This window comes from Solanum lycopersicum, chromosome 4 (genome assembly GCF_036512215.1).
Source record: "Solanum lycopersicum chromosome 4, SLM_r2.1".
In the NCBI taxonomy this organism is placed as follows: Eukaryota; Viridiplantae; Streptophyta; class Magnoliopsida; order Solanales; family Solanaceae; genus Solanum; species Solanum lycopersicum.
The window spans coordinates 904,143-931,131 of NC_090803.1; the positions used below are offsets into that span (position 1 = coordinate 904,143).

At 35.7% G+C, this 26,989-nt stretch overlaps 4 protein-coding genes across 7 annotated transcripts; 2 read left to right on the forward strand and 2 right to left on the reverse strand.

The window, feature by feature from the left end:
- Positions 1-2,189: 2,189 nt before the first annotated feature.
- LOC101250392 (eukaryotic translation initiation factor 5A-3) lies at positions 2,190-4,904 on the forward strand. Its single transcript, XM_004237002.5, has 5 exons — positions 2,190-2,546; positions 3,473-3,595; positions 3,686-3,742; positions 3,833-3,907; positions 4,525-4,904. Exons 1-5 carry the CDS (start codon positions 2,424-2,426, stop codon positions 4,624-4,626), a joined length of 480 nt encoding a protein of 159 aa, XP_004237050.1. The 5' UTR covers positions 2,190-2,423; the 3' UTR covers positions 4,627-4,904.
- Positions 4,905-4,973: 69 nt separating this feature from the next.
- Positions 4,974-11,740, reverse strand: LOC101250107 (isopentenyl phosphate kinase). Of its 4 annotated transcripts, XM_010321153.4 has the most exons (13): positions 11,676-11,740; positions 10,192-10,276; positions 9,120-9,350; positions 8,849-8,946; positions 8,399-8,441; positions 7,760-7,821; positions 7,585-7,641; positions 6,446-6,481; positions 6,294-6,371; positions 5,817-5,883; positions 5,636-5,698; positions 5,449-5,552; positions 4,974-5,365 (listed from the first exon to the last, which is right to left on the reverse strand). In XM_010321153.4, the coding sequence occupies exons 2-13, from the start codon at positions 10,238-10,240 to the stop codon at positions 5,270-5,272; spliced, it is 984 nt and encodes a 327-aa protein (XP_010319455.1). In that variant the 5' UTR covers positions 10,241-10,276; positions 11,676-11,740; the 3' UTR covers positions 4,974-5,269. The 4 variants fall into 4 exon arrangements, with proteins under 4 accessions (XP_010319455.1, XP_069152502.1, XP_010319456.1 ...); XM_069296401.1 differs by lacking the exon at positions 11,676-11,740 and having other exon boundaries at positions 9,120-9,355; positions 10,192-10,303; XM_010321154.4 differs by lacking the exons at positions 8,849-8,946; positions 11,676-11,740 and having other exon boundaries at positions 10,192-10,362.
- A 540-nt stretch (positions 11,741-12,280) lies between these two features.
- On the reverse strand, positions 12,281-13,772 carry LOC101267399 (uncharacterized). Its single transcript, XM_010321152.3, has one exon. The coding sequence runs from the start codon at positions 13,563-13,565 to the stop codon at positions 12,531-12,533; it is 1,035 nt and encodes a 344-aa protein (XP_010319454.1). The 5' UTR covers positions 13,566-13,772; the 3' UTR covers positions 12,281-12,530.
- A 942-nt stretch (positions 13,773-14,714) lies between these two features.
- Positions 14,715-26,912, forward strand: LOC101267108 (uncharacterized). Its single transcript, XM_004237169.5, has 9 exons — positions 14,715-18,064; positions 18,217-18,720; positions 18,945-19,442; positions 20,123-20,623; positions 20,811-20,947; positions 22,290-25,056; positions 25,170-25,670; positions 25,923-26,438; positions 26,529-26,912. The coding sequence occupies exons 1-9, from the start codon at positions 15,320-15,322 to the stop codon at positions 26,640-26,642; spliced, it is 8,283 nt and encodes a 2,760-aa protein (XP_004237217.2). The 5' UTR covers positions 14,715-15,319; the 3' UTR covers positions 26,643-26,912.
- Positions 26,913-26,989: the final 77 nt, after the last annotated feature.

The window sequence follows — 26,989 nt, forward strand, 5'->3', positions numbered from 1 at the left end:
TTGTGTTTCGTCCGTCTATTTTTACTCGTTCATTATAATCTTCATATATTTTAAAAAAAAATAAAAAAATAACTAATATAAATATTTTAATGTAATATTATATTAATTACTAATATATAATATTAGATTTTAAGAAAAAAAATTAATAATATTAAAGATAAAATAAGAAAAACAATAATATTTTTCTCAATATATTAAAAATTAACAAATAAATAAAAAAAAATTGAAAGATGAGTAAAAGTGAATAAAACGGAAGTTACATTTTTTGTTTTCCTTTTTTTTTTCGTTTTGTGTTATGCATTCACATTAGAATTCGATTAAATTCAGATTCATCGAAGTTGAATTAACGCTCGAAAATTCCACATTAAGGGTGCAGTGTGCTCCTTAACAAAGAAAACTTCATATCTAAGCAGATTCAAACCTGAAATCTTTTAATTTAGAATGAAAGAGTAACTATCATTTCACCGCAACTTTTGTCGATGATTTTGTATTTTTTTTAGGTAGGGCTAATAAAGTATTTTGCTAAAAAGCCCTTCAAGTTTTGGGAAGGTAAGATTTGATGCTTTATGAATTCTGATTTGTGTCTGATTGGTTGATACTCTGACATTGAAAGTATATATAGTATAGTAAGTTTAATTATATTGTGGGGTACTGTCATGAAAGCAATGTATAATAAGAAAATGTCATGTACCAACGTGGTACTGGTAGAAACACAAACACTAATATGCTATCGGAGCTCTAATACGAACTTCAGACATTAAATAAAAAATTAAACGAGAAATCATACAAATCTATATATTATAAGATTGAACAAGTTTGATAGCAAGATAGAAATAAAGAATGCATATACATATTCTTTTACAAAATATATTTATGTGATTGCACTAGTATATATTTTTGTTGGACGATTATTTTAATTTTAATTTGATATGAATTTTAAGAAAAGTCTTTTTTCATGCTTACTTTCCTAAATATGTACTTATCATTTAAAAAATATCGACTCCAAAAGTTTTTTTCTCTATGGTAAACTTTGAACATAACACAAAAATTAAAAAAACTTTCGGAACGTATTTACTTTTTTTCTTTTTACTTTCACAATTATATCTCTTTTATTTCTGATTAACGCCATGAAAAAATATCGAGAATGAATAGGAAGAGATCAATATTTTTGAATTGTTGGGCTAATAGATGAAAAGTAAGTTTTAATTTATATAAAAATTGGGTCAAACTTAGGTAAAAATAAAATATAAGTCGGTCTTAATAATTTTGTTACATCAATTGATACCAATTGATAATTATCTCACAAAAATAATGATACTAATTATTAAGAGATATTATTTATTGAAGTTTTAAATTTGATAGATAATTATATAAACAACACATTTAATTTATCAATTATTTTATTGTTATAATAATACAATATTTTGAAAAATTATATCATTTTTCACCATTATAAATTTTAATTGGTCGATTGGATTTAAATACAAGCTCTGGCTTAACTTTAAATGACAACAAGTACGATTAGTTAGTTTGAATTATAAATTTTCTAATTATTAGAACTAGATGCAAGTAGTGTGAGCTAAAGTGGTTGACATTTATGTAAACAAAACAAAACATAAAAGTACTTAATATGTTATACTATTTTTTTTCATAATTTAATTCCGTTATTATTCTTTTTTTTTAATCACTAATTAAACTTTGAAAAAAATATTCAAAATTATTTATGAATTATATGAAATGATTACCCCATGTTTTAATATAATAATTGGGATCTAGACTACCACAGTGTAGTACTCAACTCTAAAACCAAATTCATATACAAATAATTTGTCCAAACATCAAAAAATAATTATCTCAAGTATTTTAGTATATGAATTACGATATATTATCCTTTGATAACACATGAAATCTTAAATTATATTTAACTCAAAGAATACTCATATAATCCTGATAGATTATAATCTATTTTTACAACATGATTCCTAGCACTCATATCAAATAAATCGAATACTTCTTTGTCGTGTAAAATTATGATTGGATTATAACACTCAATATATATGATTTTTTTTCAAACAATAAATTTTAAATATTTGAATTGTCTTTTTTTAACAATGAACTTTTTTCTATATTTTCAGATATACCACTTTACGAATATAAACAAGATATCGAAATATTGATCGATATATCCCAAATCAAAACATAGTGTATGGAGATTGATACACAACTATGGAATATATTCGAATTTCACAAAATTTATTTATTTTTAATAATTTGAGAAAGAATAAAAGATTTGTATAAAAATTTTCAGTATTCATGAAAAAGAAAGTTTAAACGCAGAAGGAGAAGTTAAGAAAACCCTAAAAATATAAAAGGGGGCTTTAGGCGGAGGCGGAGGTGTTGAGAAGCTTCAATTGTTAGTGAAAATGTCTGACGAAGAGCACCAATTTGAATCAAAAGCAGATGCCGGAGCTTCCAAAACTTACCCTCAACAAGCTGGTACTATTCGGAAGAACGGTTACATTGTAATCAAAGCTCGTCCTTGCAAGGTTTTATTTTTGCATCTAATTCTACATTTTTTGTTAGTAATTTTGGTTTTTTGTACAGTAGAGGCGGATTCAGGATTTGAAGCGAAGTTCAAATTAATATATGATGATAACTGAGGTTCAGTATTTAGTAAGTTTATTGTTAAGTTCATGGATCTGGTATTGGATTTTGTGTAGTTTATCTGCAAACTGTGAAGTAGTTAATTATCAGTGGAAAGCTGGATCGTACACTTTAGCCATAATAAAAAAAAACTTTGTTTTTGAAGTTATTGTGGCGGCAATGACTAAATCCAGCTACTTGCAATATGTGTTAAAACTAGATAACTTTTTGTTATTGTAAAATAGTAAAATGTCTAAATTTTATTGAAAAACGTATTAACATTTCGAAAGTATTGAAGTGTTTTATAGTGTTAAAAATGACAAACTATTGTACTTTATAATATTGATTAACAGACTATTGTACTTGATATGAGACGAGATTACGCGAAGAGGGATATATTAAATCAAAAGAAAAAGGGAAAAGGAGTGTATACCCCTCAACTTTGCGAAGAGGGATATATTGAATCAAAAGAAAAAGGGAAAAGGAGGATATACCCCTCAACTTTGCGATTTGGTGTTGATAACCCCTCACGGCTCGCAGCTCACAGCTCACGTATACCCCTCTACCTTACACAAATGGCCCAATGGCCTAAATATACTCTTTTTCGGATGATGGAAGTGAAATTCTCTCACGTGAATATATTTTGCCTTCAACTAGTTTGGTTGGATTCAAAAAGTTCTTAGTTGTTTACCTTTGTGGTTGGATTCAAAAGATTTTCAGCTCTTCATTGATCGTCTAGCTTTCAATGCAGATTTTAGTTCGGCCTTTCTTCCTCATTTTTTCCTTCAGTACTTCCAGTTTTTGCTAATTTAGACATTTCTGTTTACAGGTTGTGGAAGTCTCCACTTCCAAGACTGGCAAGCATGGACACGCCAAATGTCACTTTGTAGCAATTGACATTTTCACTGGCAAGAAACTTGAGGATATTGTTCCCTCTTCACACAATTGTGATGTATGTGCTCCTCAAGGTCTTCTCGTCCATTTCACAATGTTCTTTTTCTTGCATTATCGGTCTCATATATGATGATTCTGTCCGTTGCAGGTCCCCCATGTTAATCGTACAGATTACCAGCTTATTGACATCTCTGAGGATGGATTTGTATATCTCTATTCCTAGTCAGGTTTTTCTTTGTTATTTTTAATGGAAGTGTCTGATCTGTGTATTATTGTTTATATTAATGATATATAGGTGAGTCTCCTCACTGACAATGGTAATACTAAGGATGACCTGAGGCTCCCAACAGATGAGAATCTTCTCTCACTGGTCAGTAAGCAGATCTAGCTCATCCACCTTTTCACCACTTTTTTCAAGTTATAATTTGAAAGTCTAAAGTAAATATTTCGAGTCTGGTGTAAATATTTTCAGTCATTGCAGTTTTGCATCAAACTCCCTTAGAAGCTTAAGTGGGTTCACGAGAAGATCGTAATTCATTTTGATTCCCTTTTAGTAATATCTTTTTGGTTTCCCATCCGGTGTTCGGTACTTGCATTGATGTCCAACTGAATCCGGGTTTGTGCTTGGAAAGTCCCACGTTTGTGTGTGTGTGTGTAAAGTGCTTCCTAACAAAGATGATTTCGTACCCCCCACTCGAACACGAGACTTCTGGTTAAGGTTGAAGGAGTACTTACCACTTCACCACAACCCGTGTTGGTTTGGTAAAAGTTGCCTTGCCTTCTGCATTCATGTTTTCGTTTTTGAACTGCTTTGTAATGTTTTTACTTGAACCGAGGTTTTATTGGAACCAACTTCTCTACCTATTGTCGTTGTCCCACTTAGTAGAAGGGGCACTTTCTTGGTGCATATAGTGAGAGTTTTTTGGAGTTCTGTTTTTAGAAAATCCTGCCGGTTTGTTGACTAGTTCTAATTTGCTAAATGTGCAGATCAAGGATGGATTCGCGGAGGGCAAAGACCTTGTTGTGTCTGTCATGTCTGCCATGGGAGAGGAACAGATTAATGCACTGAAGGATATTGGTCCTAAGTAAACGGAGAGAAGGGACATGACGGTACCAGCTTGTTCAAGAACATCTACTTCTACTTCGTGTTCTTGAGTTAGATTGTTGTTCTAATATTTGTTGGAATTTATCTGATTACTTTGAACGTTTTCAAATCTCCTTGTTCGATGAGTTTAGTGGGTCATTTGCTAGAGTATATTAGAAGTAATAATTCATTAACTTTCTGTATTAATAGTATTCTGTTTGATACATCTTTGCTGTAGTTATACGCTCTAAAATAAAAATTGTGCAGTGTGCTATTTTTCATACATCAAATGAAATAATTTTTCCATAATTATCGCAAAGCATAACTAGACGTTACAAAAGAAATATGATGGTTTCCATCAGGCAACACATGAGATGCATTAATAGAAGTGTCAATTCGATCAATATGACATTACAACACAATTAATCAAGTCAAAATTTCGCTTCCTTAAATCAAAACAACTACTATTAATCAACAAATTAATAGTACAGTTCAGAAAATCTGAGAAATGAACAGGAAAAAGGATGAATAGAGAGACCACAAGGGAGGGGACTGCACGTCATAAAACGAAAACTTGCTGTTAGTGGAATGTGTCTTTTTCAAATGATTTAAACCCTCGTATTCAGCACGAGCAACCTATGATCTAGCTCAGCTCATGTAACGGATGGCTGTTCCGAGCCAGTCATCAGGTATGCCACCCTTCAAGAATCCACTAAGGGCTTTCACTGAATGGTCTGTTCCTGCCTGCATCAATTCAAACAAATAATGAACTAGTTGGGATGAGTTATATTTGTTTCTCATCCTAAGCTCCCATGAAAACATATTACCTTAGTTATGTAGACATCAATCCCAAGCTTGGCAATCATGGCGGCTTCTGTTATTTTTGTTACCATCCCACCAGTTGTGTCATGTGCAGCTACTGTGAATTCAACTGTGGACAAAAGATTCAGGAATATCAAGTAAATGAATTGTCTCTCCGATAGTTCAATGCAGGTTAAGTTGTAATATACTTACCGGGCTTGCTTGTATCTTCTAATATAGGTTTCACTACTGACCAGCTTCCATCTTCACGTACAGCTGCAACAAGTAAGCATCATCTAAATATGATGCATCTAGCTTATCATAGGTTCTTTATGGAAAAAATAACATATTCGAAACAATAAAACCAACTCTAGGGCTAAAATTGAGCATTTACCTATTTCCCGGATAAGTACAGCGCCAGGTTCTACTGGTGGACGATCATATACACCAAGAACATCCGTCTTCGCTCAAGATGTATAGGATAACATTTGTAGAACAAAATCTCATGTTGTTCAAAGATGATATGATCAGTAACAGTTTATGTGTCAGGGCCAAGTTAGGGGGTTCTGTATTCATTTTATGCACGACTTGAAAGCACCTAGATGCAAATATGTTGCACTGAGATGGGCCTAGAAATAGAATCTGAACTGTAGTGTATTTTTTCCAATATGCAAATACATTGCAGGTTTTAAGGCAATGTTTCTGAAAACAATGTAAACGGACCTTCACATACTACACTGGAATGATGTCTTCACAGAGATATTTTGGAGTATGTAATTTGAAATTGTATTTACTGAAGATATTCTTGTTTGCAAATTTCGAGCATGAACAGTATCAAAATGCATGCTCTACCTATCGATGTGTTGGATACAAGAAAAACAACAAACTCTGGCTTTAGTTCAGCTGCTAAATGACGTATTATCACGTCTCCACTCAGAATAGTGCACTCCTGAACAAGTGAAAGGATTAATTACATGAACAGTGATCACCATGTTAATGTTCAATTATACTTGAAAAACACACCTGTAATGTATCCAGAACTGCATCTCCATGCAGGACCTGGAATGCAAACGAACTTGTGTTACAACATTCTCTATGTCACAAAACTATAAAATCCAAGCAATTGCAATAACAAATTGACCGAATTAGAAAGCGATATTTTATTTCAAGGACTTGATATATGAAAATATAGTGAAGAAAAGCTTTATGAAAGAACAATTTACCAGAAGTGTTTCGTTGCAATGAAGAAAAAGATTCAGAAGTGTTCGATCAAGGAAGAGTGGAAAACTAAGCTAAAGCTACATTAGCAGAAGATCATCTTTTCTTATTTGCAAACAAAGCTTAATTATTTCATACAGATTAACATTGTTTATAATGAACATGACATTAATTCAAGTGAAAAAATCTCAGATTGCATAGATAAACTTAACTAGCAGTTCCTTTCATATAATAATCCCTAGTTTGCAATTGTACGAATTAAGACCCTATGTTGCTCGGACTCTTCAAAAATATCGCGCAATGCTCCAAAAGTAGTGCAGTTTGGAAGATCTGACAGGAGTATGGCAACATTTTTGGGCAGTCCAAGGAACATAGCTAAGACCTACTCAGGTTATGCCTTGCTTACAAAAGTATCTGATTGTTAAGTGTGGTCTTTGGTTTAAAGCCAAGTTAAACTTACACACATATAGTTATTAACATGTTTACCAACAACACTCTCCCAAAGTATCTTTGAAAATAATAAACTAGAAAGTGCTTTGAGTAGCAGAACTTTTTCCTGTTCGCCAAGTTCTTCTATTGGATTTTTGACCCTTTGGTGTCTATGTCAAAAAGCATATAATCATGGGAATTTGCACTACTATAATATTCCTCTAAATATTTGAACATTAAGCTTATAAATACACATCCTATAGTGCTAACAGTTAGCACCTCCTTGACATGAAAAGCCTAAACATCATGACAAACCTACCTACATAATGCACATTATTGATTATATTCTTGCCTCAGAAAATGGAGGAAGATATCAGGGGAAAGGTAAGAATATGGTCTGAAAGAGAGTGTCAATGAAAAACTAAACTGATATATAATTGTGTTGCCACAGAGATATTTATATGTGTGAAAAAGTACGAGAGTTTTGGGCTAAGATCCGAAGAGTTCAAACTTACAGGTATAAAACCAGCATCAATAGCTTTAATGACCATGGAAATGTCAGCCTCCGTCATCTGCAGAAGCACAAGTTGCCAAATTTCAAGCAAGGAACAATTTTGTTTTCTCTCGAAAGAGCTTAAAATATAGAAATATATCCATTTAATGAAAATGATCTTCATTTCGGCTTCTAACATTTCTTTGACATGTTGACCAACCACATGAGAATGGAGACATTCCGATGGAAGGAATACCCTCTGCAACAACAAAAACCATTTCTTAGGAATCCACTGATAAGAGAGAGACATAGATTTGTACGCAAGTACGCCCCTTAAGGTGAAAATATGCGTCTATAATGAATCATTAACAAGCCTTGTACGTGAAGAGCTGTCAATTGTTTGCAGAATGACTGGATGGACAGCCATCAAGTACTATGGATATCAACAATTTGTGTTGATTAATGAGGATGTTAGCTTCTTAAAGAGTGACGTGGGAACTTAAAAGAGGATACCAAAACGATTTAGGCCCTCGTAACATCTTCCGCAGAGCAATATAGCCCCTCCAATCTGATATAATAATTGTCTATGGCCTTCACAATGTCTATTCAAATCCTATTTCTTGTCATGCAATAAAGCAGTTGGGCTATTAGAGAGATGCTCAGGACTTAAAATCCAAATCCATATCAATTCCCAACCCTGCCCACAGTGAGACCCAATGGAACGAAGATGTGAAAATGTTGTGTATTATGGTACCAGGTATATTTAATCATAATAAGATATATTTATAGACAGCCTTAAAAGGCTCGTTGCATGGAAATGAAATTGTTATAAGTACCTCTTGCTAGGGCTCTCACGATTTCAAGATTGAGGGATGTGACCTGCAATAAAGAAAAATGTAAATTCCGTCACATAGCACCTGAGAGTCGAAGGAAACATAGAGGGGGATCATCGCATAGACGAAGAAGTCTAGCAAATAATTAGGTCATAACACTTAATTTTGTGCAGTAAACACCAAACCCGTCATTCCCTGAACAGTCTAATACACATCTCTCAGGAGCATGGAATTTTAGCCTGCATAATATCCTGGAGATGTGTCCAAAACAAGAGGAGAACAAAGATGCATGCATGAATTATTTCATGTAATATTTGAGCCCGAAATGATAAGGCCATGAAACGTAGGAATGAAAAAGAAACGGGTGGAGGTAACTATTTAACTGGTTTCAGCAACAGCACTGCTAGTCCTAAGTTACAAGTGGAAAACGGAAAGGTGAGGTCTGGCGCTTACTGAAATTCTTGTGGCAACAAAACCTGCCTTGACAAGAGGCCGGCTTAGTCCACCCTTATGAACCCCTGACTTGCTAGCTTGAAAGTGTCCAAAGGAACCTGAAGTCAATGATGACAAATGTTTTACTCAAAACTAAAATCCAAATTGTCCTTCTATAGCACCAAAATTGGGTCGACTTATGTTTATTCATTTCATAATTCAAAGAAATTTGCTGTGGCTACTGAACCTAACAAATCCTGCTACTGACTAAACACACTCAAATAGTATCAACCTGCTCCATGAACAACAATAAAACTTTCTGAATCCACAACTGGTTGATCACTGAAATCATTAACGAAACTTGGAGCTTCAGACTGTCCCAGCCTTTTACTCCAATCCATTCCAAGAACATTTGCAGAAGTAGAGTCCGGAACAAATGCTTGACGAATCTGGGACGAAACTTCCTTAAGATTCTCCTCATCTATAGTCTCCAATTTATTTTTACACGTGATGGCTGCACCTCCTGAACTAAAAAGTAAACAAATAATGCATCCAAAATCTCCAAAGTAAAATAAAAAAGAAGAAGAGACATGCACTTTATACAGTGTTAAGAGTAACCTAAAATAGTTAAATACAAACTCAAAAGAAAGCATTAACCAACATTGTTTTTATTTCTAGTTTCTCCTATAGGTAAAGTCAATCAATTAATCAACTAACATGTTATGCTACTATATTTTGTTTTTGTTTAAGTATTTTCTATTGTCCCTTGTACTTCCATTACGTCTTTTTCTAAACTGATTATGTCTTTGAGCCGATGGTCTATTAGAAACAACCTCTCTACCTCAATGAGGTAGAAGTAAGGTCTGCACATACTCTACCCCTCTCGATATATTGTTGTTGTAGGTAAAATCAATCAATTAGCATTTCCGCTACAATCTATTGTTTTTGTTATTTTCTAGTATCATTTGTACTTCCATTAGCCAAGGTTCTATCAGAAACCGTCTATCTTATCTCAGTTAAAGTAAGGTCTGCGCATACTCTACCCTCCTCAGACCCCGCTAAGACTACACTAGACATGTTGTTATTGTATGTAAAATCAATCAATCAATCAACTACGCATCGATCCTAAACTAGTTGAGCTCATCTACACATATCCTCTGTTCAAGTCAATGGATTCATCTAGTTTGACTATAACCCTGTTCAATTCACAAAATTAGTGCCAATTGAATCGTAGCACAACATTTTCTATTCATAAAGTACCAAACAGATGCTCAATTTGAGGATTATTTGAGTCAATCAAATACACAGATATCAAATCAAATCAAATCAAATGTAGACAAATAAAGTGGAAAAGGATAGTTCACCGAGTTTAACGATACAACGGAGACGCTTAGTTGTTTTCTTGTGCTCCATTTTTGGTGAATGCTCTGCTGCTTTGGTCAATTCACTCTAAAAGTTGGATGAAAATAGAAGCATAAAAGAAATGACATAATAGAATCTTAATTTAAGAGTTAGATTTGTAATAGCACTACACTATGTTAAATTATATTCTTTGGTCTCAATTTATTTAATCATTAATTTTTCACATATATTTAAACTTATTTATAAATATACAAAATTCATTTTAAATTGTTTGACTCTATAAAAACAAAAAGTGTGAGTGTTTAATAAAGTCTTTTGTGGTTTAAATTTGGTTGGTTGAAAACTATATTTTAGCCTTCTTTAATTCGATTTTCTTTATTGAGAGTTTGTTTTTAATAAGAATAATATCTTTAGTGGCTAAACTTTTTTAAAAAAGTTATTTTTTTTTGCAGAACCATTTTTAAAAGAACTTTTTGTCAATATTAGGATTTTTTTTAAAAACACACACACTAATTTTAGCTTCTGAAATATGTTACTACTCAAAAATACTAACTTTTCTTCCCATAAGAGTGTACTTCTGCTTATTTGGACAAACATATCATAACATGAATTCATATTGAAGCTCGATTAATCTGAATCTATATTGTGTTATATTTCATTATGAGGAAAACACTCTTTATGAAAATATTTTCATATGCAAAACTCGAATTGGAGATTTCACAAAAATCTGTTAAACCATATAAATTTTAATAAAACATTTAAAGGTATATTTCTTAATTGTAGTAATATAAAAGAAGTAGTAATATTTCGCATATTTTTTTTAAACATTATATTTTAAATATCAAAATCTTAAAATTAATTAAATTAATTCCCGAAAAGTAAAGTATGACATTTATTTGAGGCGAAGAAAGTAGTATTTATTAACATCTTGATTTAATTGGCTGTATAATGGATAAAAGAGTCAATTTGAATTTATGTGGAGTTGTCCTACCGAAAATTTATCTTCAAATATTTGTTTATCTTTGAAATTTGGCCTGATTTTCAAGATCCTGTTATTCAAATATTTTCAAGTTCTCAAAAATTGGTCTATCAGTTTCTGAGACTTTTACTTACAAAACTTCAAATATTTTTCGAGTAAAATGAATGTCTAAACACGATTTCAAAAACTCAAATTGTCCATTCAGAGGGAAGCGCTCCTTACCAAGATCGTTTGATATTCCAAATCCCAAGAAAAAAATCACCAGATACAAGTGTTTTCACTTTCTTAGAGATGTCAAAACATACTCTTGAGTATGAAAAGTTTGTACAATAGCAATCAGGTAGTTGACAGTATAATACAAGGATGAAGTAGAACTGGATTTCTTCATGATTTTGCTATCCAGTTCTGGAAAATATACCATCTCTGTGACTAACCGAGACTCGAAAGCATACAGTAGGAGGGTTTCCTTCTACGAGAGATGACAATCGATAGTTCTAAGAAACTCACCTCGACATGATGCCAAAGAACTATTTGCAAATGAAGATGATTGCTCTCTGATACCAAAATCCACAGACAGCTGAAGTGGAAACTCAAGACATTCAAAAATGCAACTCAAGATGAGTACAACACTCGAGATCACTCTACGTTCCAATCAACAAACAGATAGGAAAATCGTAAAATGCAACAACACTAAGAGCATGATGAACATAGTTTCTCAACTTGCATTTGTGATGCACCTCAGAGAACAAGACTCCTTACCGTACTTTCACCCTACTGTTCTGTAGACAAATTCAAAATCGCAAGTATGCCAATATCTCAGAGAAGCAACTAACTTATAGAAGTGCCAATACCAATCCCCAGCTTAAGTTAGCTCATTTACCAATTAGCAAGTGAAAAATGATATCTAGTATCTGAACGGAACCAGCTAACCAAACGAAAAATGCAGTGCAAGGGGAGAACTTTCTTACAAGGAGAGAACTTTCAATGTTCAAACATAACAAATACATCATAGATCTTCCAGCATGGAAGAAACATGCTATGCTTTTTCGAGGTAATAAAGATACCAACCCAATTATAAGAGTACGTATGGAGCATTAACTGAAAGCGAGCCATTTGGATATAGTAATCAAACTAACATTTAATTGAGGAAATGATACAAGTAGTTTTTACAGTACCTACACAATATGTAGAAGCTAGAAAAGAGATCCAATTGCAACCTGCTTCAACAAACTTATTACATATTGTAAAGCATCTTCACATGATTTCTTAACTACTATGGAACTCGATACATGATTAAAACCATAATTTCTACAAAATACAAAGTAAAGACTGCGTCTTGAACCCACTGACCTTAAGACTGTTTCAACTTTGAACAACACATACAACATGAGGAACCTTCTCATTGTCAAAAGGCAAGTAGACATACTCGCGAGCAAACTCCTCTGCGATATCCAATGCTAGCTCCCCGTGCAACGCCTTGCAATACATATACAACACGACACTCGCTGCAATGTTCTGAAGCATCAGGAGAGTAGCGAAGCCCGAACTCACCACCATCTGCAATATCACCCCAAAGCTTGTCCACCCACCACTAGCAGCTCCTACACTCACCAGAAAACTTGAACAACCACCCACTAACAATCCAATCAGAACCCCGAAAAATAGCAACACTGACAACGCCACCCATCTCATCCCCTTCACCAAATAAGCACTTCTTCGCAATGCTTGGTAACCCCATTTCGATTCCACAACTACAATCACATAAGCTAATGACCAATTAACCTGCAACCACATAACAACCAATACAACAAGTACACCTACAAAAACACCCAAACCCATTAAGTAATTCGAATCGTAACCCACTTCAAACCCAAGAAACTGCACACCCTGCACCACAATCACCGCCAATAGCCCAAACAGTAAAACAATCAAAGCATAAATGACACGCGAAACGATAAGGGTGGCAATTAGAGGCAAGAAAGAGTACAAAACCGACTTCATAGACGAAACAAGCTTGACGGGTCTTCCATAAAATCCATGGAAAGTACTGTAGCTGATTGTAGCCAACGCCAAAAGAGACAGAACAGAAGCTAAAAGGGTGTACACAAGGAGAAGAAGAAGGGACTGGGAATCCGGTTGGGTCAGATTCCGAATCGGGTCATATGGGTCAGTGGAGGTGAAGAAGGAGAAGGAAAGGTGAGATGGGTGTCGGTTAAAAAGGTTGGAATCGGAGTGAAAGAGAGCGGTTTGAAGAGTAGGATAGATGATGAGAGAAAAAGAGAGAGGCAAAAGGAAGGAAACTGAAAGGGCTAAGAAATGGCGTGAGTGAGCATTGATTATCCGCTTTGATTGGGAAAGTACTCCCCAGAGATTAAGGGTGTGTGGATAACCAGACATTGAAGATGATGATGAAGAAACCAAAGAGATGATGAGAAAAACTAGTCTCTGTTTTTGTGATTTGGGGCTTTTTTCCCTTTTCTTGAATTTTTCAGGATTGATGTGAAGGAGGAGACAAGTGGCAATAAGGTTCAATATTTTACTCAATTCACTAGAAAATTGGTCTTTCCATTAGCCTTTGGTCAATTCGATTCGATTTATATATTTCGATATAATTATTTAATTTTTTACTAACCTCTAATTAAACTAACACAAATTTGATATGATTAATAAAATACTGATTAACACATTTTCAAATTTCAATCACTAACTTACAATTTTTGTCTTTAGATTTGGGTCACTCCAATTCCCCTCAATTGGGCCATATTGATATTGGGCTTGGCCTAGACTAGCCATTAGTGTCGTTAAATTCGATTTTTCGATTAAATCGAATTTAATTTGTTCAAAATCAAAAATCTAAATTAAAAAAGTTTGTTTTGATCAATTTTTTTCGATTTAAACCAGAGTGTGTGCAGCCGTACATATGATTCAAGCAAAGACAAGAAAATTGAATCATGGGATGTTTTTTAAGTCTTAACCTAACTTTTGGATTGAGTTACAATCGGGTGTCATGTGAAAAATATATCTTTCACCTAGTTCCGTGAGACTTGTCTAGTGTATTTCTACCATTCCGTTTGCACACAGGATAAACTCCAATCCATCTTCGCATTTAACGACCAGTTTACTATGGCAAGGCTCTTCAAGCAACTATTAAAAAGGGATAAAGTTTACGTACATTCTAAACATAATTATTTCGAATAGGTTGACATATGCTCATGTATATTAATGCAAAATCCATGTCATTCTAGCCAAATTTAAACCTTGTTTGAATAGTTTGTCATTCACCTAGTTCTAAAAGAGAAGAAAAGTAAGTCATTTAGACTATACATGAAAAGGTTGACTATTTGCTTTACTTAAGTGCTAAGATATTATTTTGCTAACATCTTTTTCAATAATAGAAGTATTTTTCTTACTTTATAAAATAGATTGTATACATGCATTTAAATATATGTTGAAATACTTTTGAGAGAATTATCAAAGTTTGGGTGGGTGGGTGAGAGTAATTATGGAGTTGTTCAATTATCAGATAGACAAAGCAAGTTAAGAATTGACAAAACATTTCATTTTCTGAGTAATAGTACAAATTTAACAACTACCTCCTAGTTTTTTTCTCTCTCTTCATATTATGCAATTGTGTTGTCAATTATATATTTCTTATAATCGTGGTGTTTGTGTCTACTTGCACGTAACTCGACTAAGTTTCATGAGGTATTTTCTAGAGTAGTTATTATCTAAGTTGCTCGAACTTTCCAGAAATGTTGTGGCACCTTTATCAGATCCATTAGAAATGCACTACTTTTGACTGGTCTGACACACACCCAATGAAATTTTTGAAGAGTTCGACTATTTTTATCATTTTCAAAACAATTAAGATGTGACAGCCCCATGTTAGGTAAGGTGGGTGAGAGTAATAATGGAACATTATTGTATTTTATTTCACATCATTGTTTATCATCATTTCTATCACATTGTGTGTTTATTAACAACCTTTTAGTTTCAAATTTTCACCTGTGTATGATATTTGAGTTGCAACTAAGAGCCCTGCAATGAACTTTTTCCTCTGTTAAACATCCTTTTTTTTCATTGAATTGAAGAAGAACTTGTGATTTTCATCTGATCCTGCCTTTGCTTCCTTGTAAATTTAGTCAATAGCTATGGAATTCTTATCTATTTTTGTGGAAAAACTAACTGATTGCTTGATCCAGCCAGTTGCGCGGCAGATTGGTTATTTCTACTACTACAAGAGAAACATGAGATGTATGGATAAAGAATGTGAGAAGCTGAAGAATATCAGAATGACAATGCAGCGAAAAGCGGAAGATGCCAGGAGAAACTTACAAGACATTTCACCTAATGGCAAGGTTTGGTTAACTAGTGTTGATACAACTACTGCAGATGTGGAAGGCGTGATGCGAGGTGTAGCTGAGGTTGAAAGGGGTTGCTTCTATGGTGTGTGCCCGAATTTGAAGTCACGTTACTCGATGAGTAGGAGAGCTAAGAAAATTACACTGGAGTTGATTGAACTTCAAAATGAAAGCAATAAGCCTGATGTTTTGTCATTTGATCATCCAGTCGAAAGTGAACCTGAGGCTATGTGTAGTAACAATGTTGAGGAGTTTGAGTCCAGAAAATTGAAGGAGGATGAGGTCATGGCAGCTTTGAGAGATGACGAGGTTGCTATTATTGGGATATGTGGTATGGGTGGAGTTGGTAAGACAACACTGACTGAGAAAATCAGACAAATGGCGAAAAAAGAAAGGTTGTTTAAAGATGTTGTCATGGTAATTGTCAGTCAACAAATAGACTTTAAAAGAATTCAGGATGAGATTGCAGGAGGAGTTGGGCTGACATTAGAAGGGGATGATTTGTGGAGTCGTGGAGATCTGCTGCGTACAAGGTTAATGGATCAGAACAGTCGCATCCTTATAATCTTGGATGATGTTTGGAAGGCTCTTGAACTAGAGAAACTTGGAATTCCTAGTGGTAGCAACCACAAACATCGGTGCAAAGTGACATTCACAACGCGTTTCCGACATGTTTGTGAAGCAATGGGAGCTCAGAAGATCATGGAAGTTGGAACTTTATCTGAAGAGGAAGCATGGATCCTTTTCAGACAGAAAGTCGGTAATTCAGTCGACGATCCTTCTCTACTTGATATAGCAAAAGATGTTGCCAAAGAATGCAAGGGGCTGCCACTTGCAATCATTACAGTTGCAGGAGCACTAAAAAAGCATAAAACCAAGCGTTCGTGGGACTATGCCCTTGAAGAATTACGCGGTGCAGAAACAATAAATATCCCTGAAGTGCACACAGAGGTGTATAAACCTCTGAGGCTAAGCTATGAATACTTGGGAATTAATGAAGCTAAGTACCTCTTTTTGCTTTGTTCCTTGTTTGAGGAAGATAGTAATATCTGTCCTGAAGAATTACTTAGATATGGAATGGGGCTTCACATCTTTCCAGGAATCAAAAATTTGGAACATGCAAGAAATAAGGTGTGTTATCTGTTGGAAATATTGAAAGATTGTTTCTTGTTATCCCAAGGTTCAGAAAAAAATTGTGTCAAGATGCATGATGTGGTCCGTGATGTGGCTATATATATTGCATCTGAGGGAAAGGACATATTTATGGTAAGTCATGATATGAACTCAGAATTGTTCCCAAGAAAAGACTCTTACGAGCAATATAGCCACATGTCAATTGTTGCAAATAAATTTGATGAGCATCCTAGTCCAATATTTTGCCCAAAACTGAAGCTTCTAATGTTGAAACTTTGTTTTGAAGAAGAACCAATCAAATTACAGGATGATTTTTTTGATGGAATGAGTAAACTCGATGTCTTAAGCTGTAGGACATACAGTTATTGTTACACCAGTCTACCTTTTCCAGCATCCATTCAGAGGTTGTCAAATCTGAGGACGTTGTGTCTGAGTAATTTAAGGTTGGATGATATATCCATTATTGGGGAACTTGTCACTTTAGAAATTCTCAGCATAAAAGATTCTAAGTTGGGGGAGTTTCCCGTGGAGATAGGAAAACTGACCAATCTAATTATGTTGGAGTTGCGGAATGAGGAAAAACCACTTGAAATGATTTCACCAGGGGTCTTATCAAGATTAGTTCGATTGGAAGAACTACATGTGGTGGGAGTAGAACATTGTAGTTACTCCAACTTAAGGGAGCTGGAATCGTTATCGAGATTGACTTCACTGACATTAAGTGAATGTTCCGGGGATGTGATCTACAGTAACTTGGGTCTTTCCTCCAAGTTGATACGGTACACTCTTACAGTGGGTAGAGCTCTTACAGTGGGTAGAGCTTACAAAGCGACTTCAAGCATGGACAATTACGACAAGAATATTGCTTTAAAGGTCACTGAGACTGCCCCATTGGGTGATTGGATCCGCCACATGTTGAGGACGAGCGAACATGTAGATTCAACCGGAGAGGGCTCCAAGAACGTGTTGGCTGAGTTGCAGCTGGATGAATTTCAGAATGTGAAATATCTCGGCCTGAAACACTTTGATTCATTAGTACATATCCACTGTCAAAATAATATTTCATTCCCCAAACTTGAAAGACTGGAGGTAAGAAAGTGTCGTTGTCTACAGTATGTTTTTTGTGTGTCCTTGGCTGGAGGGAGTTTGAAAGTAGCCTGCCCTGATGATGAGGAAGAGGAGATCTCTCGGAGGACACGTGAAGTAATCAAGTTCCCCAATTTATATGATTTGAACCTTCAATCTCTGGAATGCCTCACTCACTTTTGCAATGACACTGTTGAGGGCATTGAGTTCCCTCGGTTGCGGAAAATGCACTTCAGTAGCTTACCAGAGTTCCAAAATTTCTGGCATACAGCCAACAACTCTATCACTGACTCAAATCCTCTTTTTGATGAAAAGGTTCCCTTCTAATGCTCTACATGTGACCTATCATGAAAAAAAGAAAAACTTTTATGAATTAAAAGCTACCTTTTACTTGAGCATTAGAGATATTTACTTACACAAAATCAAGTTCATAATCAAATAGATATTTATAAATTGTATATTTGCAGGTTTCTTGTCCCAACCTGGAAGATCTGTATATCGATAGGGCTGACAGCATAACTGCTCTCTGGTCTCACCAACTTCCAACTACCTACTTCAGTAAACTTGTAAAATTCGAAGTAGATGGTTGCGGAAAATTGACAAACTTGATGTCTCCATCAGTGGCCAGAGGTCTCCTGAATCTCCGGAAACTAAAGATAGAAAATTGTGAGTCAATGGAAGAAGTGATCACAGAAGAGGAACAACAAGGAGAAGAAATCATGAGTAATGAGCCTTTATTCCCCCTGTTGGAACAGCTGAACCTTTACAATCTGCCAAAGCTGGGGCACTTCTTTCTAGCGAAGCGTGGTCTTGAATTTCCATTTCTCAGGGATGTGTGCATTCATAACTGCTCTGAAATGAAGGCGTTTGTCCAACAGGGAATATATGTGAGTACACCGAGTCTCGAAAGTGTAAACAATGATGATGAGGTGAAAGTGGTTGATCTCAATAAAGCGATGTTCAATTCTAAGGTTTGTCTTGTGCCTCTAGTTGTTTAACTAATTACTGCTTTCTTTCCGCTTTAACTAGTAAATAGTAATAGTTATTTCTGTTTGTCACTTAAAGCAACTTTTTTTAGTTTTTACTTGTTGTTACTATGATGTAAGATGAGAATATGGTTCAATTTTGGATTTGTACTTTAAGCTATATTGATTTTCCATCCCTTATATAAAACACAAGGCCTCAACATTCGCAGGTTTCGTGTCCCAGACTGGAAAAGCTACAACTCTTTTGTGCTCATAGTATAACTGCTCTATGCTCTCATCAACTTCCAACAGGCTACTTTAGCAAACTTGAAGCGTTGCATGTATCGTTTTGTGGAAATTTGAGAAACTTGATGTCTTCATCAGTGGCCAGGGGTGTTTTGAATCTCCAAATTCTACATATAGGATATTGCGAGTTGATGGAAGAAGTGATCACAAAAGAGGAACAAGGAGAAGAAATTATGACAAATGAGCCCTTATTTCCCCTGTTGGAAGAGTTGAGGCTTCAAAGCCTGCCAAAGCTGGGGCATTTCTTTCTCGCTATGCACGCTCTTGAATTTCCATTTCTCAGAGAAGTGTCGATTCATGAATGCCCTGATATAAAGACGTTTGTCCAACAGGGATCTGTGAGTACACCGAGTCTCGGAAGTTTGAACAATGATGATGAGGTGAAAGTAGTTGATCTCAATAAAGTGATGTTCAATTTTAAGGTTTGTCTTGTGCCTCTAGCTGTATAACTAATTACGATATATATTTTTGTCATGCACTAATACCTTTTTTCTAAAATCTTGGCTAAACACCTCAACTAGCTAAAATAAGCACTTTTGGCTTCTCAACTTATCAATTACTGTTTTCTTCGTACGTGTTCGCTTTTGATTGAGATCAACAGATGAACATGCTTTAAGTATTCTTAATTGTGCCATTTAGTTGTAGTATGACATTATTCTAAAATACCATCAGTAGTCATTTGTGTGAAACTGGAAGGAAAATACTTTGTTAGAAGTTGGAGAAAATTTATGCACAAAGTCTTATTTCTGTGAAACTACAAGGGGAATAGTTTGTTAAAAGTTGGAGAAAAGATATGCATAGAGTCTGATGTTTGAGTGCTTGGTAAGTGTTGCAGAATGAACGTAGACAATATAGATAGAGGATTTGTAGGGATATCTTTTATTTCTTTCCTTAGCTAGCACCAATGTACATTTTGGAATGAAATATCAAGTCATTTTCCATACCTTGTCTATTACATGTTATCGTAGTCAGGTCCATGCTACAGTTGGGCCAGTGCGTGAAGGTAGGTGTTAGAGTGGGGTAGAATCCCATATTGATTGGGGATGGAATGGTGGTCGGCTTATATGGATTTGGACGATCCTCATGTCATCAACGTTTGTAGGTTACTTGTCCCAGTCTGGAAGAGCTATGTATCTGGATGGCTCACAACATAACTGCTCTATGCTCTCACCAACTTCCAACTGCCTACTTTAGCAAACTTGAAAGTTTGGATGTATCGACTTGTGGAAAATTGAGAAACTTGATGTCTCCATTACTGGCTAGAGGTGTTTTGAATCTCCGAATACTAAAGATACAAGACTGTCAATCAATGGAAGAAGTCATCACAGAAGAGGAACAAGGAGAAAATATGACTAATGGGCCCTTATTTCCCCGGTTAGAACAGCTGGATCTTTACGATCTGCCAAAGCTGGGGCATTTCTTTCAGACGAAGCATGCTCTTGAATTTCCATTTCTCAGGAAAGTGTTTATTTATAGCTGCCCTTCAATGAAGACGTTTGGCCTCGGTTCTGTGAGCACACCGAGTCTCGAAAGTGTGAACTATGATGATGAGGTGAAAGTAGATGATCTGAATACATGGATACAACAGATGTTCAATTCTAAGGTTTGTCTTGTGCTGCGAGCTGTATAAATTAATTAACTCTAGTGCTCTCTTTACGTCTTAACTAGTACTCCATTTCATAGTTGCAATAGTAATATTGAGATACTTATAATTTATGTTTGTTCAAGTATATATTGTACTTTTATATATTGTACTTTCATCTATGTTCTTTTCCAATCTCTACTCTCAGGAAGAAGATGTAAGTGATGACTGTGAATATGAAAAAGACGTTACTGACGGTAATGAATCTGAAGAAGATTTAAGTGATGGCTGTAAATCTGAACAAGATGTAAGTGATGGCAGTGAATCTGAATCTTCAGTCCAGTGAAGGCAGAAGCTAGCATGTTGTCGATGAATCCAAAGCTATGAAGGTAATAAGTTCTCGATGGAATAGTTTAAGTGTGACAAGTGAAGCTCGAAGACCTATATATGCTCGTTATGGAAGCAGAGATGTATACCTGTAACTTTATTAGTAATATCTAGTAATTCCTTGACTGTGAACACAAGTATTATTTTTGATATCACTGTAGGATTCTATAAACTTTAAATTTTGAATCCGACTATATGTTGTTCATTCTTCTTTCATTTATATTTAACAGCTAATATGTTGCTTTATTTTCTCATGTAATCTTGCATTCTGTGTCGTTTTGAAAGATTTAAAAAAAATACTTTTCTGGTGATGCTTTTTATCCATATTTAATCGAAGCCAATATATAACTATCTTACTGCTTGTGATGGGAATGTTACATTGTATTTTGGCTCAAAAAATGGATCCATAAGCTCTTTAATATTGAGATAAAAACATACTAGGTGTAAAATGTTGCAATAACAGAGAAAAGAATAGTAGTTAAATTCATCTTTGATTTTTATAGTCAAAAGTTGCCAAATAAGACTAGATTTGCATAGCTTCTAGTGATTAATTCATACTCTTTGTTTATTGCCCAATCAAACCAAGCTAACATTTCAAAGCTCCAAGTCTTGTGTTGTCAACCACTACCTCCAAGTTTATTCTTTCTTTCACATTATGCAATTGTGTTGTCATTTACATATTTCTTATAATCGTGATGTTTGCGTCTGCTTGCACACAACTATTGCATCACCATTTATCAAAAGAACTTTCCAAGACTTTGACTGAACAAACAAATATTGCAAGGTCAAAGTTAACCGCCAAACGTTTCTTTCCTCTTTTTCTTGGATATTTGCTACTCCATTTGTTCCGATTTATTTGTCCTATTTTCATTTTTAGTCTGTTTCAAAACAAACGCCTCTCTTTTTTTCTAAAACTTTTTAATCTCAATTTTTCACCTGATGTGTTTAAGAGCACAAAATTCAAAAGTTTTACCTTGTTAAACTTTGTGTCAAGTCAAAAAAGGACAAGCAAATTGAAACGGAGGGAGTATGTCTCTGCTCAAAGAGAAAGAAGAAAATCCAGGGAAAAACAGAAATGGTGGCCCATGTTGTTGTCTTTAATTGTGGAATTGAATTGGAAGTTTGTGACTAATGTCCAAATAATTTTCCAACTGCTTAAAGAGAAAGGAAGAAAAGTCTATGTATGATATTTAAAGGGCCTAAAAGTGAGAGCCATGTAATTCTTATCACTAAAAGTCCTGGAAATATTAGCTCTTCCCACTTTCCTGTGTTTTAATCTTTTTTTTTCATTAAATTGAAGCAAAACTGGGGGGAAAAAAACAAACAACTTTTTGGTTGCTTTTATTACACAAATGGAATTCTTAGCTATTTTTGTCGAAAAACTCACTGATAGCTTGATCCAGCCAGTTGCGCGAGGGATTGGATATTTCTATTACTACAAGAGAAACATGACATCTCTGGATGAAGAATCTCAGAAGCTGGAGAATCTCAGGAGTGGCGTGCAGGAAAGAGCGGAGGCTGCCAGGAAAAACTTACAAGTCATTTCACACACTGTTGAGGATTGGTTAACTAGTGTTGATACTACTACTGCAGATGCGGCAATTGTAACGCGACGAGGTAGAAATGGGGTTAAAAGTGGCTGCTTCTATGGTTGCTGTCCAAACTTGAAGTCACGTTACTTGTTGAGCAGGAGAGCTAAGAAAATTACACTGAAGGCGATTGAACTTAGAAATGAAGCCAACAAGTATGATGTTTTCAGCTATCCTGTACCACATGTTGAAGCTGAAGCCATGGTTAGTAACAGTGGTGAGGCGTTTGACTCCAGAAAAGTGAAAGAGGATGAGGTCATCGCAGCTTTGAGAGATGATGCTGTCACCATGATTGGGATATGTGGTATGGGTGGTGTTGGGAAGACAACATTGGCTGAGAAAATCAGACAAAGGGCAAAACTAGAAAAGTTGTTTGATGATGTTGTCATGGTAACAGTTGGTCAGCAACCGGACTTTAAAAGAATTCAGGGTGAGATTGCAGAAGGAGTCGGTCTAACATTGGAAGGGGATAATTTATGGAGTCGTGGAGATCGACTGCGTTTAAGGTTAAAAGGACAGGACAATATCCTTATAATCTTTGATGATGTCTGGGAGGCTCTTCATGATCTAGAGAAACTTGGAATTCCTACTGGTAGAAACCACAAACATCGGTGCAAAGTGACATTCACAACGCGTTTCCGACATGTTTGTGAATCAATGGAAGCTCAGAAGATCATGGAAGTTGGAACCTTATCTGAGGAGGAAGCATGGAACCTTTTCAGGCAGAAAGCCGGTAACTCAGTTGTCGATCCTTCTCTACTTGACATAGCAAAAGATGTTGCAAAAGAATGCAAGGGGTTGCCGCTTGCAATTGTTACAGTTGCAGGAGCACTAAAGCTTAAAACTAAGCCTTCGTGGGAGGATGCCCTCAAACAATTACGCAATGCAGAAACAAGAAATATCCCTGATGTGCACACAAAGGTGTATAGACCTCTGAGGCTAAGCTATGATCACTTGGAAAGTGATGAAGCCAGGTACATCTTTTTGCTTTGTTCTTTGTTTGAGGAAGATAGTGATATTTCGACTGAAGAATTACTTAGATATGGAATGGGGCTTGGCATCTTTTTGGAAATTAAAAATATAGAAGGAGCAAGAAATAGAGTGTGTCATCTGTTAGAAACACTGAAAGATCGTTTCTTGTTATCCCAAGGTTCAAACAGAAATTCTGTCAAAATGCATGATGTAGTTCGTGATGTGGCTATATATATTGCGTCTGAGGGAAAGCATATATTTATGGTAAGTCATGATGTGAACTCAGAAGAGTTCCCAAGAAAAGATTCTTACGAGCAATATAGTCACGTCTCAATTGTTGCAAATAAATTTGATGAGCATCCTAGCCCAATAATTGGCCCAAATTTGAAGCTTCTAATGTTGAAACTCTATTTTAAAGAGCCAATCAAATTACAAGACGATTTTTTTGATGGGATGAGTAAACTCAATGTCTTAAGCCTGAGTGGATATGAGTACTCCGTTTGGCCTTTTCCAGTATCCATTCAGAGGTTGTCGAATCTGAGGACGTTGTGTCTGAGTAATTTAAGGTTGGAGGACATATCCATTATTGGTCAACTTGTCACTTTAGAGATTCTTAGCATAAGAGATTCTCAGTTAGAGGAGCTGCCCAAGGAGATAGGTAAATTGACTAATCTAATCATGTTAGAGTTGCGGAATGAGAAAAAACCACTGGAAATGATTTCACCAGGGGTCTTATCAAGACTAGTTCGATTGGAGGAACTACATATAATGAATGTAAGAAATTGTAGTTACTCCACCTTGAAGGAACTAGAATCCTTATCGAGATTGACTGCACTGACATTAAGTGAATGTTCCGGAGATGTGATCTACAGTAACATGGGCCTTACCTCCAAGTTGACACAGTTTGCAATTACAGTGGGTAAAGCTTACAGAGCGACTCCAAGCATGGATGATTACGACAAGAATATTTCTTTAGAGGTCACCGAGACTGCCCCATTAGGTGATTGGATCCGCCACCTGTTGAGCAAGAGCGAACTTGTACATTCAACCGGAGAGGGAACCAAGAACGTGCTGGCCGAGTTGCAGCTGGATGAATTTCAGAATGTGAAATATCTCTGCCTGAAATCTTTTGATTCATTGACACATATCCAATGTCAGAATAATGTTTCATTTCCCAAACTCGAAAAACTGGAGGTTAGAAAGTGTCGTAGTCTACAATATGTTTTTTTTGTGTCCTTGGCTGGAGAAAGTTCAACAGTAGCGTGCCTTGATGATGAAGAAGGCGAGATCTCTCGGAGAACACATGAAGTAATCAAGTTCCCTAACTTATATGATTTGAACCTTGTATCTCTCAAAGGCTTCTCTCACTTTTGCAATGACACTGTTGATGGCATAGAGTTCCCTCGGTTACGAAACATGAACTTCATGGACTTACCTGAGTTCAAAAATTTCTGGCCTACAGCCAACAACTTCATCCTTGGCTCAAATCCTCTTTTTGATGAAAAGGTCTGCTTCTACTGCTCTAGTGCAGGATCTAATTTATTTTTTTTAATCAATAAAGCTAGTTTCTTTGATATGCGAGTCATTGATCCACACGATATTAACTCATTCTTTTGCAGGTTTCTTGTCCCAACCTGGAAAAGCTTCAACTCATTAGAGCTAACAACATAAGTTCTCTATGCTCTCACCTACTTCCAACTGCCTACTTCGGCAAACTTGTAAAACTGAAAGTAGATAGTTGTGGAAAACTGAGAAACTTGATGTCTCCATCAGTGGCCAGAGGTCTTCTGAATCTCCGGAAACTAAAGATAGAAAATTGTGAGTCGATAAAAGAAGTGATCACAGAAGAGGAACTACAAGGAGAAGAAATCATGACTAGTGAGCCCTTATTCCCTCTGTTGGAACATCTGAACCTTGACAATCTGCCAAAGCTGGAGCATTTCTTTCGGACGAAACATGCTCTTGAATTTCAATCTCTCAGGGAATTGTGGATTCATCACTGCCCTGAAATAAAGACATTTGTCCAACAGGGATCTGTGAGTACACCGAGTCTCGAAAGTGTGAACAATGATGATGAGGTGAAAGTAGACGATCTCAATAAAGCGATGTTCAATTCTAAGGTTTGTCTTGTGCTGCTAGCTGTATAACTAATTACTAATATGGACTTGGGTAATTCTCCCCTCTTGAGTTAGCTTTTGGGGTTGAGTTAGACCCATGTGTCGTATATATCTTTGCAATTTCCTTACCAGATTCTCCATTTCCGCTACCTGATCTTTCATTTTCATACTGAATTCTACATTGCTGCTCTTTCAGCTTCCAAAGTTACTGCTTTTCTACCCAATAATTAAACTAAATGGAGTCGACGTTTGCAGGTTTCTTGTCCCAGTCTGGTGGATCTAGTAGTCGTTGGGGTTAACAGCATAACTGCCCTATGCTCTCACCAACTCTCAACTGCCTACTTTAGCAAAGTTGAAACGGTGTACATTGAGAATTGTGGAAAATTGAGAAACTTGACGTCTCCATCAGTAGCCAGAGGTCTTCTGAATCTTCAAGTATTAACTATAGAAGCCTGCCAATCAATAGAAGAAGTGATCACAGAAGAGGAACATCGTCAAGGCGAAGAAATCATGACTAATGAGCCTTTATTTCCCCTATTGGAAGAGCTTGTGCTTTGCAAGCTGCCTAAGCTGAGACATTTCTTTCTCGCAAAGCATGCTCTTGAATTTCCATTTCTCAGAGTAGTATGGATTAATAGTTGCCCTGAAATGGAGACGTTTGTCCGACAGGGAATATTTGTTAGTACACCCCAACTCAAATGGATGAACAATGACGTTGAGATGAAAGTAGATGATCTGAATAAATGGATACAACAGACGTTCAATTCTAAGGTTTGTTTTGTGCCGTTAGCTGTATAACTAATTAACTCCAGCGCTCTATTTCCGTATTAACTAGTACTCCACTCTCTTCTCTGTTCCCAGGAACAAAATGCTAGCCAAGGCACTACCGATGGCTACCAATATGAAGCTGGAGATGTCGACAAATCTGAAGCTACTGATGGCGATGAATCTGAAACTAGCTCGAACATCGCATGATATAACCTATATGGATCTTAAAGAAGCAACATGAGCTTAGAGTATCAGCTTATTACGTTTTGTCAGGCCCCTTTGATATCTTATTAGTCAAGCGCTAGCGCCCCTATAGTCTGATTTACATTGGAACAAACGAGTAGTCTACATGAACTCAATAGAAATGAGTTAACTTTGAATGTTGATATTATTGCATATTCACTTGTAGTCACATTTAAATTCTAAAACCGTCTATTATATCTAACATCTAATATGTATATTTATTTTCCCTTCTCATCTTGCATTTTATGTCGTCTTGATAGATTTTTAAAAATACTCTTCACAGATGTTTTGAAAAATACTTATATTTTTTT